This window comes from Apium graveolens, unplaced genomic scaffold (genome assembly GCF_009905375.1).
Source record: "Apium graveolens cultivar Ventura unplaced genomic scaffold, ASM990537v1 ctg3661, whole genome shotgun sequence".
Taxonomy (NCBI): Eukaryota; Viridiplantae; Streptophyta; class Magnoliopsida; order Apiales; family Apiaceae; genus Apium; species Apium graveolens.
In genome coordinates, this window is record NW_027418206.1 from 34,937 (window position 1) to 53,307 (window position 18,371).

General features: G+C 31.9%; 1 protein-coding gene across 1 annotated transcript; it reads left to right on the forward strand.

The window, feature by feature from the left end:
* The first annotated feature begins 5,623 nt into the window (after positions 1 to 5,623).
* On the forward strand, positions 5,624 to 6,604 carry LOC141701269 (uncharacterized). Its single transcript, XM_074504954.1, has one exon. It carries the CDS (start codon positions 5,624 to 5,626, stop codon positions 6,602 to 6,604), a length of 981 nt encoding a protein of 326 aa, XP_074361055.1.
* Positions 6,605 to 18,371: the final 11,767 nt, after the last annotated feature.

Here is an 18,371-nt window from a genome sequence, read left to right on the forward strand (position 1 = left end):
TAGTAAATTTTGACTTTTTCCTCTTGCACCTACTATATGTAAAAATGACACATAAGTTAGGCAACCTTACCTATTCACTTGAAACCTACATGAGATAATCAGTATTTAGAACATTGAAAGATTAGATAATCGAGAATACTTATATATGTTCAACTAGTATATACTACAGAAGCTTACAAAACCAAAAAAAAAATGTGAAAATGATTACATGACACCAAAACACCCGACCGCATAATCATGTCTTTAGAATTCTTCCCCTAGATCATCTGACCAAGCCGGGCATCTTTATCATCAAGGTCATCTTCAAAGAAAAAAATGATATCATAAATTTTCAACAACTCTACAGAACCTTAATCTTCAACTACTTGGCCATATTACCAGGACCCAGTATGTCCCTTGCAATCATGCATTCTTTCTTCCTGTTAGTTCATTAAACTCTTGACAATATGGGGAAAAATTCATGTTCTCCGGCCTCCAATATTTCCCTTGCAATCATGTGTTCCTTCTGTACTCTTCTCCAAACAATAATAATTAGGCATAACATATCAACAATGAAATTACCTCATTTTCTAGTGCAGGACTATTATAAGCTTCCTTACCACCTCAAATTCCAGTGGCATTTGACCCATCTAATTTACCTATATGAGCTCTTATGACATGCATATGGGGGGAAACTGAAGGAGCCTTACTTTGACAACTGTAGCACCTAAACCATATGAGTATATTATTGTAACTCTTTCAACAATAATCCCAAAAGCAGTCCCATGGTTTTCCAAATATAAATAAGTAACTGTTAAACAAATAAAAGTGTGTAATATTTATAATTAAAAACCATTAGATACTCCAACTTAACTCTACACAGTTCTCAATAGACATAATTCAACGTAGATGCAAATTATATTTCGCTGTAAAATCTGCATTGAGACCTATTAATCACGTCATTGGTTTGCTCAAAGGAAAAATTCTATAGTCCACATTTTGAAATTTCTTTTGTTGTAGAAATACACATGTAACAAAAATATATTGATACTCTGAGAATCAAATCTTGAATTCAAACATGAAGAATCAAAATTGTCCCACGGCCTATCTAATAGCCTAAAACAGCCCTGTAAAATTTAGACTAAATTGGGAAAATTGTCTACATGAGTAATTTGTTTCAGGAGCAATTACCAACAATCATATGATAATTATGTAACCAACATAACATTATATTTAAAATTTAGCTCTAGTATTAATTAGTAATTCAAGGCATGATCATCTAATCCACCGTTGTTGCATTGTCTTTTCTGGTTCAGTGTAGCCCAATATCAAGTTATATAAACTAATTATAAATTGGGTTTATAGTGAATTCTAGGATAATTAATTAGAATTAATACCTCCTGATAGTTGCTAGATTCATTAACTTTCCTAAATGCCTTCTGCATTCCATAATCATCCACATCCATTAGCAAACACATTATGTTTTTTATTATAGATAAATAAGTAGAAATGATACCTTTTGATAGTTTCCAGTTTCATTAACTTTTTCTAAATGCCTTCTGCATTCATTATCACCTACATCCATTAGCAAACACATTTCAAGTAGGCATATTTGTTTCAGGTATTCATCGGCACTGAAATATTTCAAATGACCAGGAATGTGATATCTTTTTATTATATATAGTATTATATGCAATACACAATAACTTTCAACTTAAGATCTATGTAAGCCTTGGTCATAAATTCAAGTAAAGCACATCAATAAACTTGCCAAGAATTAATAGAGTACGAATATAAGCAAAGGAAAAATTATCACACCTTTGGAACTTGGTGATGAAGAATCACTAAATAAGTAGTCCATCCAGCTGAATAAATGTTAAAAAAGTATGAAGAAGGTATAATCTGTAGGATTAAGAATCAGTGATACCTCTTTTTCATTGTATATTAGTATGTGAACTAAAATCATGTGATAAACTGAACTTCACATCTTAATAGCATCCTTCATGGCTTACCATTTTTAAAGTTTTTCAAGTTTTCGTCGTGACAATATGATGAAAGCCTTGACAATTCTCATGTGCGCTCTCTCCACAAATAACTTAAAGTACATATTAACTCATCAAATAGAGCCGATATATCTTATTCCACTTCCTCACCTCCTATTTTAATACCATCCTGCAAAAAAATAACATCAAAATCAAAATAAAGTTGTTCAGAACTAACATCAAACAGTTGGAGTGCAAAAACATAAGTTCTAACCAAATCGACAAAAAATAATTGAATAATGATAAGACTAAAAAGATCACCTGATTGTGTAGATGTTTCAAAAAACTAACGAAAAAATATTAACGAAATTAAGATGTATCAAAATACAATACCATAGTAAATCTAAAAAGAATGATTAAACATATGTATACTTATAGTCATTTAAAAGAATAAAGTGGTTACCGGTTGAACAAAAACAAAGATGATAGTCATCTACAAACATAAGCAACCATCAACAATAATCTGCAAAAATACAATTCAAAATTGTGAGTATTCATATAAAAAACAAATCATATACGTGAATAAACAACCAAATCACACAAAAATATAAACATAAACATGTATCTACAGATTTACTAAGATAATAAAGAAGATATTGTGAATTAACAGAGGTAAATAGTTCATGAACATCGGAAACAGATAATAAAGAAGAAAAAATTGCTACAAATATGATTTTTTTAGTTCAATATTTTATGAAGAATGAAGAAGGATAATTCAAGATGAAAAGGAAAAATGATTCAAGATGACTGCCCGTACAAAAATGAAAAAGATATAATCTCAAATTTTTAAAATTTTCTTTTACATGAAAAGTGGATCTATGATTGATTTGAAATTGATTTGTTATAATGATGAAAAAATTTTAATTGTAGTATTGATGATGTATACAAATGCTGAGATTCATGAATAAGAAGAAGAAAATAATGATTATCAAGGAAAGTAGTATTGATTTTTGAATTTGAATTATTGAAGACATGATTTGTGGATCTGTAATTGATTGGGTATAAAAACAAATCAATTTTAATAATATGTTTGATCTTTTTAATATTGAAAAGTGATTTTTTAATAATTATAAATACCATTTAAGATATGGATACTTGACGGATCTTTGCATATTTGTATAAAAATTAGTTGATTTATGAAAATGGGTCGACCCACTAGTCAAATTTCAAAAATATGAGTCAAAATATTTATAAAAATGTCATTTTTAGTACAAATTTTTGGATTTTTTCACTAATTCTCATTAAGATATTATAGATTACTAATATTTTGCATTCACAGTATTAACTAATTAATCGATCATGGTCAAAATCCAAAATTTAATCTTGGAAACAAGTTCAAATATTTTCCAGGAGTCAGGAGTAATGTATGTTATTTTCCAAAGAAGTAGAATTTAAAAAGTGATTTAATCATTTTGGGATTTTCCTACTCCAGTGTAAAATTCGTAATTTTATTTTTAATTTATTTATTAGAAATTAGATATTAATTTGTCTAGATAAATATTTTAAAATTAGAATATTCTGAAAACATTTTGTGCAAGGTAGTTGATTTGTGAAAAGATTTGTTATTTGTGGAAATAAGTGTAAGAATAATTTAGAAAATCGAAATTTTTTTAGTTTAGGTAATTGTGTGTATCAAATATTTTATTTATGGAATTTACTTGGAGAGGTTGTAAATCTTTAGGAGGAAATATTATTATTTCCTAGTTGAGATATAGGGTTTTGTATCGTTATAAATACACCATATTCGTATTCCTTGTTTTTATCATTAAAATTCGTAGGACTTTCTCAGCAAAAATCAGCTGTCTTGTAAAATTCGTAGAAAATTCATCGTAAGTCAGAATTCAGTGATTCTGGACTTTTCAGAAAGGTCTTTTCGTTATCTTCAGCTTTCGTGTTTCGTGTTTTTCAAGAAAATATCGTTTAGAGGGTCAAAAAGAGTAAATTCAGATCTGGTCAGGCTTTGAGGTAAGTACCTTTTGACTTACTTTTAAATTTCCGAAAAGATATTTCAGTTCTGTTTTTAATTTCATATAAGATATAAAAACTTTGATTTCGAAATTATAAGATATAAGTATTTGTGAATTTTAGAACCCAGTCTCTACGTTTTCGAACCGTTCGTAATTTACGCTATAGTTCCGGAACTAGCCTTAGATACCCTTAGTAGGCGCACAAGTGTGCAACTTTAGATACCTATTAAGGGCGCGTAATTATTGAACTTTAGATGCCGACCACTGGCAAAGTGTGGTATAAAGAATAAGAATAAGAATTAGATGCCGGCTACTGGCAAAGTGTGGCCGTAGATCAAGACTGTGATATTTATTAGAATTATAGTTTTGTTCTGTTTTACTTTGTTCTGATCTGTTATAAAATCTGCTCTGTTCTGTTTTAAATTCTGAATTTTAAAATATAAAACTTGGGTTGGATCTACTTAACAAATTGTTTTACAAAATTATTATTGTTTGAGAAAAATCATTTTATTAAAACACCCATTGTTTTTCTGTTTAAGAGATAGTCAATTTGTACTTGCTGAGCTGTGTAGCTCACCCCTTTTAACATTTCAGGTTCGGAATTTGGAGCATATTAAGATTAAGGAATGAGAACTATGTGGAGATCTGTGCTGCTTCGTTTTGTGCTATTTGAATTAGAATAAAGATTTTGTTTTTAGAGAATGAATTTAATTATCTGTTAGACAATTATTATCGGATTTGTGGAGCTGCGTCTCTGTTTTTATGATTTTGATTATTGAGTTTGACCGCTGCTTTGACCTTCGTGATATATTTGAATTATCGAATAAGAATCTATTTTATTTAAGTATACGTATTATTGTATCTCTGTGGTGTCTAGATGATAATTCTGAATCTTTGATTTGTGCCATGGTTTGTGAAAATATCGAATAAGAACTTAGGACCGCAGTCACCGGATTGTAGTGACAGTTTACAGAAAATTTAGGACCGTTATCACCGGGTTGTAGTGGTCTTGGCATGAGTTATTGATTTTGGAATTATTATTGTCTATGTGCTATGTGTATTGTGTGTATCGAATAATAATAAGAATAAGAAAGTGTATCAAAAGTGTTTGTTTCTTATATCGTATCATATTAATTATCGTATTTTTTTAATATGTGTATGTGTTACTTGGCCTACTAGTTGGATCGATTATTTTCTTGCTGGGCTGTATAGCTCATTCTTACAATTTCAGGTTTCGTCCGAGATTCGAGTTGTATAGCATTGAAGTTCGAGGACCTTAGTTTTGGAGTAGATTGACTTTTGGACCGTTTCCGTTAGCTGCGCTTTTGTAGTAGACACCTTTGTAATAGAATTTCGATTTAATAATTTGTTTTGTATTAGTTTTGGTTTAGAATTAATAGTCCGGATGTGCGGGCTGTTACAGTTGGTATCAAGAGCAGGCTGTCCTTCGGAGTGTATTAGGTATGGGACTAGTACATTCCCTAGGATGCGATCCTTTAGACTATCGTATAGGTCTTAGAAAATTATTTTGGATTTAGGGCATTTATTTGTGTGATTATTTGATATGTTTGACTTTTGTGTTTTTTTTGATTATTGACTATAAGTTTAGAATTTGTTTTGTGTGTTCTAGTAAAGATGGATGGAGAAAATCAGAACAACAATGAAAATCAGGGCAATAATGATGAAGGAGGAAACGTCTTTGACCAGCTGGCTGAAACTCTAGCTGTACTTGTGAATCAGCAACCGAAGCCCAACATCGTCTCTCAATTCAAGCGTTTGAACCCGCCAACTTTTGATGGAGCTACAGACCCGGCTATCGTTGAGATGTGGATCCAAGAGATGGAAAAAGCTTTCGGACTTCTGGGGAGCAATGAGGAACAGAAGGTGACCTTAGCTGTGTACCAATTGCAAGGAAGCGCTTACGACTGGTGGCTTATGGAAAAGAGGAAGAATGAGACGACAAATCTTGAAGAAAATCATGAACCGTACACTTGGGCAAAGTTCAAGAAGGCTTTAGAGGACAAGTACTTTCCGAGAACAGTTCGTCTGCAGAAAGAGAGGGACTTCATTCGACTTCAACAAGGTGGAAGAACCGTCATTGAATACGAAGCAGAATTTGCAAAGCTTGCGAAGTACGCGTCGACCCTAGTAGCAGATGAGAGCAGTCGAGCACGAAGATTAGAGGAGGGACTTCGAAGTGACATCAGGAATTCAGTGGCGTCGTTTGAACTTCAGACGTACGAGGCTGTCCTCAACAAGGCGTTAGTGATCGAAAGGGGCTTGGCAGAATCTGAAAAGGCGTCTGGCAGTTGGAATAAGAGGCGGTTCACTCAAACTAGTGGGCAATCTTTTCAAGGGGGACCACTCAAGAAGCCACACGTGTACGATAACATCGGGGGTCAAGGTGATCGAGAGACGTGTACCAGGTGCGGCAAGAATCATCCGGACAAAGTCTGTCGTTGGAATACAGGTGCTTGTTTTCATTGCGGAGAAGTAGGACATAAGATTTCGAATTGTCCGCACAATCCGCCACCGCCACCAAGGAAGGAAGCAGATAACAAGATGGGCAAAGGACGTGTGTTTCAGCTGACAGGAAATGACAACTATCGCAATTAAGGTATGATTTCTTTTCTTTAGTGACTTATTTAATTTATTTATGTTATGTGAATTTGGGGACCAAATTCTTTTAAGGAGGGAAGAATGTAAAATTCGTAATTTTATTTTTAATTTATTTATTAGAAATTAGATATTAATTTGTCTAGATAAATATTTTAAAATTAGAATATTCTGAAAACATTTTGTGCAAGGTAGTTGATTTGTGAAAAGATTTGTTATTTGTGGAAATAAGTGTAAGAATAATTTAGAAAATCGAAATTTTTTTAGTTTAGGTAATTGTGTGTATCAAATATTTTATTTATGGAATTTACTTGGAGAGGTTGTAAATCTTTAGGAGGAAATATTATTATTTCCTAGTTGAGATATAGGGTTTTGTATCGTTATAAATACACCATATTCGTATTCCTTGTTTTTATCATTAAAATTCGTAGGACTTTCTCAGCAAAAATCAGCTGTCTTGTAAAATTCGTAGAAAATTCATCGTAAGTCAGAATTCAGTGATTCTGGACTTTTCAGAAAGGTCTTTTCGTTATCTTCAGCTTTCGTGTTTCGTGTTTTTCAAGAAAATATCGTTTAGAGGGTCAAAAAGAGTAAATTCAGATCTGGTCAGGCTTTGAGGTAAGTACCTTTTGACTTACTTTTAAATTTCCGAAAAGATATTTCAGTTCTGTTTTTAATTTCATATAAGATATAAAAACTTTGATTTCGAAATTATAAGATATAAGTATTTGTGAATTTTAGAACCCAGTCTCTACGTTTTCGAACCGTTCGTAATTTACGCTATAGTTCCGGAACTAGCCTTAGATACCCTTAGTAGGCGCACAAGTGTGCAACTTTAGATACCTATTAAGGGCGCGTAATTATTGAACTTTAGATGCCGACCACTGGCAAAGTGTGGTATAAAGAATAAGAATAAGAATTAGATGCCGGCTACTGGCAAAGTGTGGCCGTAGATCAAGACTGTGATATTTATTAGAATTATAGTTTTGTTCTGTTTTACTTTGTTCTGATCTGTTATAAAATCTGCTCTGTTCTGTTTTAAATTCTGAATTTTAAAATATAAAACTTGGGTTGGATCTACTTAACAAATTGTTTTACAAAATTATTATTGTTTGAGAAAAATCATTTTATTAAAACACCCATTGTTTTTCTGTTTAAGAGATAGTCAATTTGTACTTGCTGAGCTGTGTAGCTCACCCCTTTTAACATTTCAGGTTCGGAATTTGGAGCATATTAAGATTAAGGAATGAGAACTATGTGGAGATCTGTGCTGCTTCGTTTTGTGCTATTTGAATTAGAATAAAGATTTTGTTTTTAGAGAATGAATTTAATTATCTGTTAGACAATTATTATCGGATTTGTGGAGCTGCGTCTCTGTTTTTATGATTTTGATTATTGAGTTTGACCGCTGCTTTGACCTTCGTGATATATTTGAATTATCGAATAAGAATCTATTTTATTTAAGTTTTGGTATTTAGATTTAATAGTCCGCAAGGGCGGGTTGTTACATCCAGACCAACCCAAGTATGATGCCCAATATTTGGATTATGTATAACTTTTTGGTAAATAAAATATCTTTTTATCCGTAGAGACAGTGCCCCAGAGGGCATATGATTAGCTATATTCAACTTTTTGTCATATGAGAAATATTCCTCAGTTGGGAATAAAATTCCCACTCTTTTGTATAAGTGAAGTTTTGGGAAATCACTCTACCTTTACCCACCCTCACAATGTTACAAAAAATGAAAAGTAGTAGATTTTGTCAAAATTGGAGAGAGAAGTATAGTTGAAAAGGAGTTTTGTGATTTTAGGATGTTTTAAAGGATCAGATTTTGTTAAATAGTTACCCTCTCCATTTTAAGTTATTTATTTATTTTTTACACTTTAATTACGACATTGATTTTTTTTATTTACATGTAATCATAATTTTGAGATTAAGAATTTATTTACTTATTTTAAATCAATAATAATAAGAGAATATGTTAACCGTTGTATTGATATGTAGTTTATGAATTGCGTAGTATAGAGTTATTTGCATATTTTAGCAGACATTCTTTTCTTGAATTTTCATTCCGTTTTCTCGATTTTGCTACGATACCATGTGTAAAGCTAAGCAACATGAATTCTTACAAAAGCATTCTCGAATCATGTTTTAAAAATTAGAATTTCTAAACCGAATATGTTAATCATATAAAAATAAATAATAAAAGATATAATTATATATTATTGAAATTAAAGAATTTAACTTTTTATATATATGGTGATACTAACAGAATTAAAATAAGAATTAAAAATATGAATTATTTTCTAATATTAAAATATGATTTATTAAAATTAAGTTTGGAAGTGGTCGGTTTCCAGTGAAATGGGTGAGAAAGAGGTCGAGTGTAATTAGAAGTTAAGTTGAATTGTAGTTTAAAGACTTTGTAATTATATTAGATACCTGATTTAATATATTTAAATAAATTATTTATGTTTTAACTTTATTTTGGAAGGTAAAATATATGTCTTAGGTAAATAAATTATTTTTTTTACTTAATTTTGTAAGGTGAAAATAAATATTTTAGGAAGGTCTTAACCAACCGACTAAACGAAACCATATTTTCTTATAATAATATAGTATAGATAATACAAATAATATAGATAGAGAGATAGTAAAGATATAAGGTTATAATTAATATTGTGCGCATCATGATACTTAAATAAGATTCATTTAAGTTAGTACTGTTTGTTAATTTTCTTCAAACACTTATGTAATTGTGTAATTAAGATGTCTAAGCTAATAAATTAATTGCCGCAAGATAAATAAGAGCACGAGGAGAAAAGAGTGATGAGTAGTGGTTTGCCAAAGTTTTAGACACAAAATCTACGATCTTAGATTTTTTGTAGGTCGATTTTACTTGTTTATTTGTTGGAAAAAGGTGTCTCAATTTTTAACATTATCATCATAACAATTTATTTTACTATTGTATATGTAAATCAAAATATGTCCTGAAGAGAGTTTCTGGTAAAATGATTTGGGACCTAAACCTGTTCGATTTTATCCTAGTCTATTAACAATGTTGGAAAATCGGGGATAAAGTTGTGATTATTGATTAGAGTTAGACAACTATATTAATTAGATATAGATTTTAATATAATTTGAATAAAGATAATTAAGTAATTTCAGCAAGTACTGACTGATCGATTACCAAAATTTTAATAATTCGTCTATTATAATATTATATAATAGGCTCTAACTTAAAACCCGTGCGATGCACGAATCACACAGATTTTTTTTAATATTATTTATTTTTTAAAAAAATATATTGAATTCAATTCTTAATTTTGTTCATTTAAAAATTTAAATGATATGACTATATGATAATTATATTAGTAGACGTATATGTTCGTAACTTTTTAGAACATTTAAACTTATTTAAAATGATAGCATTGGTAATGGGGGAAATATTATTATAACGAAATTATTATTTTATTGAGGGTAAAAATATAATGTCTTCATTATGTTGGAACCTTAAAAAAAATATTATTTTAGCATGGTGCTTACTTAATCGATTAAAAATAACTCTATAAAAGATATTTGAAAAATATAATATTACCCATTGAAGTTTTATTGATAATTGTTTGTGTATTTTAAAAAAAAATATTTATGTTTTAATTAAAATTTGATTTTATAGTTCATATCAATAGGATACGAATTATATTTAGTGTAATATTAATTTGATTTATCTCGGATCAGTGCTTTACATTATTTCATTTTAACCCAATGCCCAATACACCGACCAAATCAAACTAATTATTTTAAGTTTATTTTAAATTTTTTTAATGTCTAGACAATAAGATTATTTTGTTTTAGATTGAATAATTAGTATATATGATTTTTATTTTTGTTGCTCGAATTGTATTTTTATTTTAGTTTTGTGTTAGTCTGAATCAATTGTATAATATATTTTTTTTATCATGTATAAGTAAAATATATTTGTTTATCCAAGTTCATTAATATACTTTTTTAGGGGGAGTGATAGTATTATTATTATTTTATCTTAACCCGAGTCACTTTATATATCAACTAAATCTTAAAAATTATATTTAGTCTTTTTAAATTTAATTTAGTCCGAAATAATAAATTAGAATAATATAAAACTCGATATGAATTAAAATTTAAATCGGTAGAAAAAGTTGAATTTAATATAAATCATAATGATACAGAGATCGATATAAAATAGAATTGAAATTGGTAAAGTAATAAATGAAGTTGACTATATCTTTATCGACCGATCCACAAATGATTATATAATCTTTTAAACAAAAATATTTTGAATTGAATTTTTTAAAATTTTTTCATTAGTTTTTTATTTATTTATACCTTTTTAAATGATATGACTTAGTGATAATTATATTAATACACGTATATGTTCATAGTTTTTAAAAAATATTATTATAGCGATTTTATAGTTTTTTGAGAATAAAAATACAATGTTCCTATGTTAGATATATTTGTGATGTCATGTCTAATAATGATTCGTGTTTAGTTTTCAGATCTTAACTAACATGATAAATCAGGACTTAACTTGAAATCAGTACTTATACTGAAGTCAGAACTTAAGATATCAGAACTTAAGATATCAGAAGATATTTATCAGAAGATAATATCAGGACTTAAGAAGACGTTCAGATAAGGAAGGCGGCTGATTGAAAGGAAAGAAGATCAAGACTAAAACAAGAAGAGATATGCATGGAGAAGAATTCTATGAAGAATAGAATACTTGGAAGAAAAGATAACTAGTTGATATATTTTAGGATGCAGACTTATGTTCGATATCAATTAGAAGTTAATCTTGTAACTGTGTGTCTATATAAACACATCATAGGGTTTACACTATAAGTGTTATCTTAATCGAGAATATTATTCATTGTAACCCTAGCAGCTCTCGTGATATTTGTTCATCACTGAGAGAGGACGGTTCCATTGTAATACTGTTTTATTAATAAGATTATTCTGTGTTTCATACTTGTGTTCTTAATTCGATTTGATTGTAGTATACAATGTATTCAACCCCCTTCTACAGTGTGTGTGACCTAACAAGTGGTATCAGAGCAATCTGTTAACACATATACAGTAAAGATCCAAAATAATCATGTTTGAAGAAGAGAAAACTCCAACCAAGCCCACCAAAACTGAAGAAACTCCAAAGACTCAAATCCATAATCGATATGAGACTATTAGGGTTCCAATACTGAAACCTTCTGAGTATCCCATATGGAAAGTGAGGATGACTATGTTTCTGGAAGCTACAGATCCAAAATACCTTGACAGAATTAATGAAGGACCACATAAGCCAACCAAGCTCTCTGTTGTAGTTGCAGGTCAGCCAGCACAGACTGTACCAAAGGAGAAAAGTGAATATACAGCTGAAGATATCTCATCTATTGCCAAGGATGCAAAGGTAAGGCATTTGCTGCATAGTGCCATTGATAATGTCATGTCAAACCGGATAATTAACTGCAAGACTGTAAAGGAGATATGGGATGCCTTGGAGACAAGATGCCAGGGAACTGATTCAATTAAGAAGACCAGGAGGATTATACTCACTCAGGAGTATGAGCACTTTGACTCAAAACCTGATGAGTCATTAACTGGTTTATATGACAGATTTGTTAAACTCTTGACTGATTTGTCACTGGTGGATAAGGAATATGATCTTGAAGATACTAATCTTAAATTCCTTCTAGCTCTTCCTGAAAGTTGGGATTTGAAGGCAACTACTATAAGAGACAGTTATGGTCTTGATTAAACTACTCTTGATGAAATATATGGTATGCTCAAAACTCATGAAGTTGAGATGGATCAAAGAAGCAAGAGGCATGGGAGAAAGTCAAGAACAGTTGCTCTTAAGGCTGAGGAGGAATCCCCCAAAGTGGCTGCCTCAAAGAAAGGCAAAGGAAAGGCTCTCATCACAAAGTCTGATACTGGGTCATCAAGTTCTGATAGTGATGATCATTCAGAAACTGAAAGTCTATCTGAGATGGATGCTGATGAAGAGATAATGAAATTATGTGCTCTTTTGGTGAAAGGTATCACAAAGATAGCTTATAGAAAATTCAGAAGGGGAAAGAAGTTTTCCAGGAAAAGTGGAAGTTCTGATAAAAAGGGATTCAGAAAATCTGAAGGCAAAGCGGGAAAGTCTGACAGAGGAGATTATTCAAATGTTAAATGCTACAATTGTGGTGAGAAAGGGTACATATCTCCTGATTGCAAGAAAGGAAAATGTGACAAAGGCAAGGCACTTGTCACAAAGAAGAAAAACTGGACAGACTTTTCAGATTCTGAGAATGAGGTGAACTAAGCCTTGATGGCAAATGCTGATAGCAGTTCTGAAGCTGCTGAGTTAAAGGTACCTCAAACAAATTATGTTTTTCATACTGATGATATTACTGAGTTGAGATCTTATCTTAAAACCATATTCATTAGTTATAGAGATCAGACTTTAACATCTGATAGGTTAACTTCTGAAAATCTGGCTTTTAAGAAAAGGAATGACTATTTAGAAAAGGAGTTAGTTATGTTCCATCAAACTCAGAAAGAAAGAGATGATACTTTTTATGTTAGAGATGAAGTGTTAAAATTGAATCAATCTCTAAAAATTGAGTTAGAAAAGGAAAGAGAGATTATCAGGACTTGGACTAACTTTGGCAGAACAACTCAGAATTTGCTAAGTAGTGGAAACTGGAAATAGGGCTTAGGTTATGGAGATGATAAAAGTGAAACAGGAACTGAACAAATTAAGCCAATTATTGTTAAACAGACTAATAAGCCAAAGGTAAATCCTGTTAAGTTTGCAGCTAAAATTGTAGAGTCTGATTCTGAAAAGGTGAAAGATAGTGAGACAGAAGTTAAGGCAGAGTCAACTTCTGATAAGTTAAAACAGGATAAACCAGCTGAAGTTAACATAGGCTTACTGACAAAGAAGCAGCTTAAGTACAAGCTGAAAGAGATTAATGATATAAACAAGGTAAAGCCACCTAGGAAAAATAGGAATGGAAAGGAAGGTATGAATAAAAGCAATAATTATATGCATGTTCCTAATGCTCCTAGAAAGAAATGCTATAACTGTGGAAATTCTAACCATTTGGCTTCTTTTTGCAGGAAGTATAAGAATATAAACTCCTTACCTCTTAAGTCAGGAGTTAAGAGTCAGTCTGTTAGGTTTAAGCCATAAAATACTTGTTTTCATTGTGGTAGTTTATGGCTTTCCATTTATACTTAAAAGGAATATCATAGTGTGTACTATGATTATTATCAAATAAAACCTTCTTTAAAGAAAGTTAGCATTATTTCTTCTAGTGTAAGTTCTGATGCAAAGTCTGATAATGTAAATTCTGATAAGAAAAATGTTGACATAAACTCTGATATTAAATCCGCTGCAAATGTTAACAAACTTAATAAGGCCAAAGGATCCAAGCAAGTCTGGGTCCTTAAAACTAATCATTAGTGGTCTTGGTGATTGCAGGGCAACAGGAAAAACATCCTAGTTCTGGACAGTGGATGTTCAGGATATATGACTGGAAATAAAGCCCTGCTATCAGACTTTGTGGAGAAAGCTAACACAGGTGTTTCTTATGGAGATGACAACATGGGAAAAACTCTCGGATATGGCAATATCAATCTTGGGAATGTCATCATTAAAAAAGTAGCTCTAGTCTTAGGACTTAAATACAATCTTCTGAGTGTTAGTCAAATCTGTGACAGAGGTTATCATGTGGATTTCTTTGAAGAACACTGTGAAGTTGTAAGCAAATCTATAGGAAAAGTTGTTCTAAAAGGATACAGGCATGGTAACATTTATGAAGCCAAGCTTTCAACAAGTTCTGATGGTTCTGCAATATGTCTATTAAGCAGAGCATCAATTGAAGAAAGCTGGAATTGGCACAAGAAACTCTCTCATTTAAATTTTAGCAATATAAATGAACTAGTCAAGAAAGATCTTGTGAGAGGACTGCCAAAATCAGTATTTGCTCCTGATGGCCTTTGTGATTCATGTCAAAAGGCAAAACAAAGAAAATCTTCATTCAAGAGCAAGACTGAATCTTCAATTCTTGAGCCGTATCACCTACTACATGTTGATCTATTTGGTCCAGTGAATGTCATGTCTATTGCAAAGAAGAAATATGCTATGGTCATAGTAGATGAGTTTACCAGATACACATGGGTGTATTTCTTGCACACAAAAAGTGAAACTGCATCTATCTTGATTAATCATGTCAAACAACTGGATAAGTTGGTCAAAGACTCTATGAAAACCATAAGAAGTGATAATGGTACTGAGTTCAAGAATTTGATTATGGAAGAGTTCTACAAAGACCATGGAATAAAGCAGGAATTCTCTGCTCCTGGAACTCCATAGCAAAATGGAGTTGTTGAAAGTAAGAATAGAACTCTTATTGAAGCTGCACGAACTATGTTTGATAAAACAAAGTTACCAACCTAATTTTGGGCTGAAGCTGTGCAGACTGCTTGTTTTACTCAGAATGCAACACTTATCAATAAGCATGGAAAGACACCATATGAGATGGTGAAGAAAAAGAAGCCAAATCTGAAGTACATTCATGTATTTGGATGCAAGTGTTTTGTTCTTAAGACTCATCCTGAACAGCTATCCAAATTTGATCTAAAAGCTGATGAAGGAATTTTTGTTGGATATCCACTTTCCACAAAAGCCTTCAGAGTCTACAATTTAAGAACAAGGGTTGTCATAGAATCTATCAATGTCTCTTTTGATGATAAGAAGATTACTGGACTTGAAGATTTCAATGATCATGATCAGCTGAGATTTGAGAATGAAGCTTTAAATTCTGATTTTGTAAATTCTGATAGACTAAATCCTGATACTGCAAACTTTGATGGGTTAAAATCTGATGTTGTTGAAACTGTGGTGACTACGCCAAAGGAAAATGCACCTGTGCAGGGGAGCATATTGAAGATCCAACCACATCTCAAGAAGCATCAGAACCTATAACAGGCTCTTCAAGTTCTGATTCATCAAGTTCTGATGGGCCAAGTTATGATAATTTTGGAAACTCAAATTCTGATTCATCAAGTTCTGATGGGCCAAGTTCTGATAATTCTGGAAACTCAAATTCTGAAGCATCCAACTCAGAGAGCATAATTTCAGGGGGAGCATCAGAAAATGTTGATGGAGACAGCATGGATCATGGGGGAGCATCCAGTTCTAGAGATAACCTTCCATCTGCAATGAAGTGGACTAAAGCACATACACCTGACTTGATTATTGGAGATCCTGAAGCAGGTATTAGAACTAGAACAACAACATCAAATGAATGTCTCTATCATTCTTTTCTTTCTCAAGCTGAACCAAAGAAAGTGGAAGAAGCTCTTCAAGATGCTGATTGGGTGCAAGCAATGCAGGAAGAGTTAAATGAATTTGAAAGAAATAAAGTCTGGACCCTGGTGCCAAGACCGAAGAATAGATCAGTTGTTGGTACAAAATGGGTATTCAGAAACAAAACTGATAGTGATGGCATAATTACAAGGAATAAAGCAAGGCTGATTGCAAAAGGATACTCTAAACAAGAGGGAATTGATTATGATGAAATATTTGCACCAGTTGCTAGATTGAAAGCCATAAGGATATTTTTGGCTTATGCTGCTCACAAAAAATTTACAGTCTTTCAAATGGATGTAAAAAGTGCTTTTCTTAATGGAGAATTGGAAGAAGAAATATATGTTGAACAACCTCCAGGTTTTGTAGATTCAAAATTTCCTCATCATGTCTATAGACTTGATAAAGCACTTTATGGCCTTAAGCAAGCTCTAAGAGCATGGTATGCGACACTAGCTCAGTTTCTTCTGGAAAGTGGATTTAACAGAGGGACAATTGACAAAACTTTATTCTATCTCAACCATGGAAAGGACTTACTTTTGGTGCAGATATATGTTGATGATATTATTTTTGGTTCTACAAATGACAGACTTTTTAAAAGGTTTGCCAATCTAATGCAGTCAAGATATCAAATGAGTATGATGGGAGAACTTAGCTATTGTCTGGGCCTTCAAGTCAAGCAGAATGAAGAAGAAACTTTTATTTGTCAATCTAAGTACACCAGAAATTTGTTGAAGAAATTTGGAATGCAAGACTGTTCAAGTGCATCCACTCCTATGGCCACTGTAACAAAATTGGATAAGGATACTGGTATATCAGTAGATATTACTGATTACAGATTTATGATTGGCTCATTACTCTATCTAACTGCAAGTAGACCTAATATCATGTATGCTACCTGTCTTTGTGCAAGATTTCAAGAAGATCCAAGAGAACCTCACTTAATAGCTGTGAAAAGAATTTTCAAGTACCTTAAGGGTATAGCTGATCTAGGATTGTGGTATCCTAGGGAATCAGACTTTAAGCTAATAGGTTACTCAGATGCAGATTTTGCAGGGTGCAAAATTATAGGAAAAGCACAAGTGGAAGCTGCCAATTTCTTGGAGGCAGATTAGTTTCTTGGTTTAGCAAGAAACAAAAGTCAATTTCCACATCAACAGCAGAGGTAGAGTACATTGCTGCAGGAAGCTGTTGTGCACATATTCTTTGGATGAAGAATCAGTTACTGGATTATGGGTTAGATTTTTCTAAAATCCCTATTTACTGTGATAATCAAAGTGCTATTGCTATGACAGGTAATCCAGTTCAATACTCAATGACAAAGTACATCAGCATTAGGTACCACTTCATAAGGGAACATGTGATAGAAGGTATATTGGAATTGCATTTTGTTCCAACAGATCAACAACTAGCAGATATTTTCACAAAACCACTATGTGAAGCTACTTTTACAAGATTGGTAAATGAACTTAGAATGGTTTCAGGTTCTTTCTCTAAATCTGTTTAGTTTATGTTCTGAAACATCAGACTTTATGATCAGTATTTACAGATATTACTATCTTTATGTAATCTTTTCCTAATTTGAAATTTACTTAAGTGCTGATTGTTGTCTGATGTGAATTTCTATACTCTGATAGTGATATGCATGTTTCTATGAATATTCAAACCAATGAGGATAACTGTGCTAGATGCTGACCTAGTAATCTTTAATATACTAAAGATCCCATATTTGAAGTAATTATTTATGTAGAAATCTTTTAACACAAGAAAATTCTGATACTGAGCTTGGTTAGGTTTACTTTGTGTATCTTATTACTAAGTCAAAAACTAGAATTGCGCTTCTTGTGGCGCCCTCCAAACCCGGGTCAGAAGTTTGGGGTCCACACACACACCTTAATTATAACCTGCTTATAACAATAATAAAGATAATAATAATATGCAGTGACCCTACTTACCAACTACCACGGACCGCAACAGGTTAAAGTATGCACACAAGACAAACACACACTTATATTACAAACCGTCCAAATCCCAACTATTCAAACTCAGAACTGAGTATTAAACATTATTACAAACTTTTACAAACTTTAATTATTCCAAAAGATGCCTACTAGCTTAACTCGATCAACCTGAACCCCTAGCTCTCGCGCTGGACTGGGGATCCTCGCTACCAACTAGTTCCTTTTTAACTGGAAAAGAACATAAACAATATCGCACGAATGAGCTAGCTAGCTCAGCAAGTCTCAATGATAAGGCTGAGAATAATGATCATCAAGTGAAAAGGGTTATGATATCAAGTGAACAATGAATTATGATTTAGAATTGGATATTATATTTTCATTTTAAAAACCAAGGTTAGGCTGCTG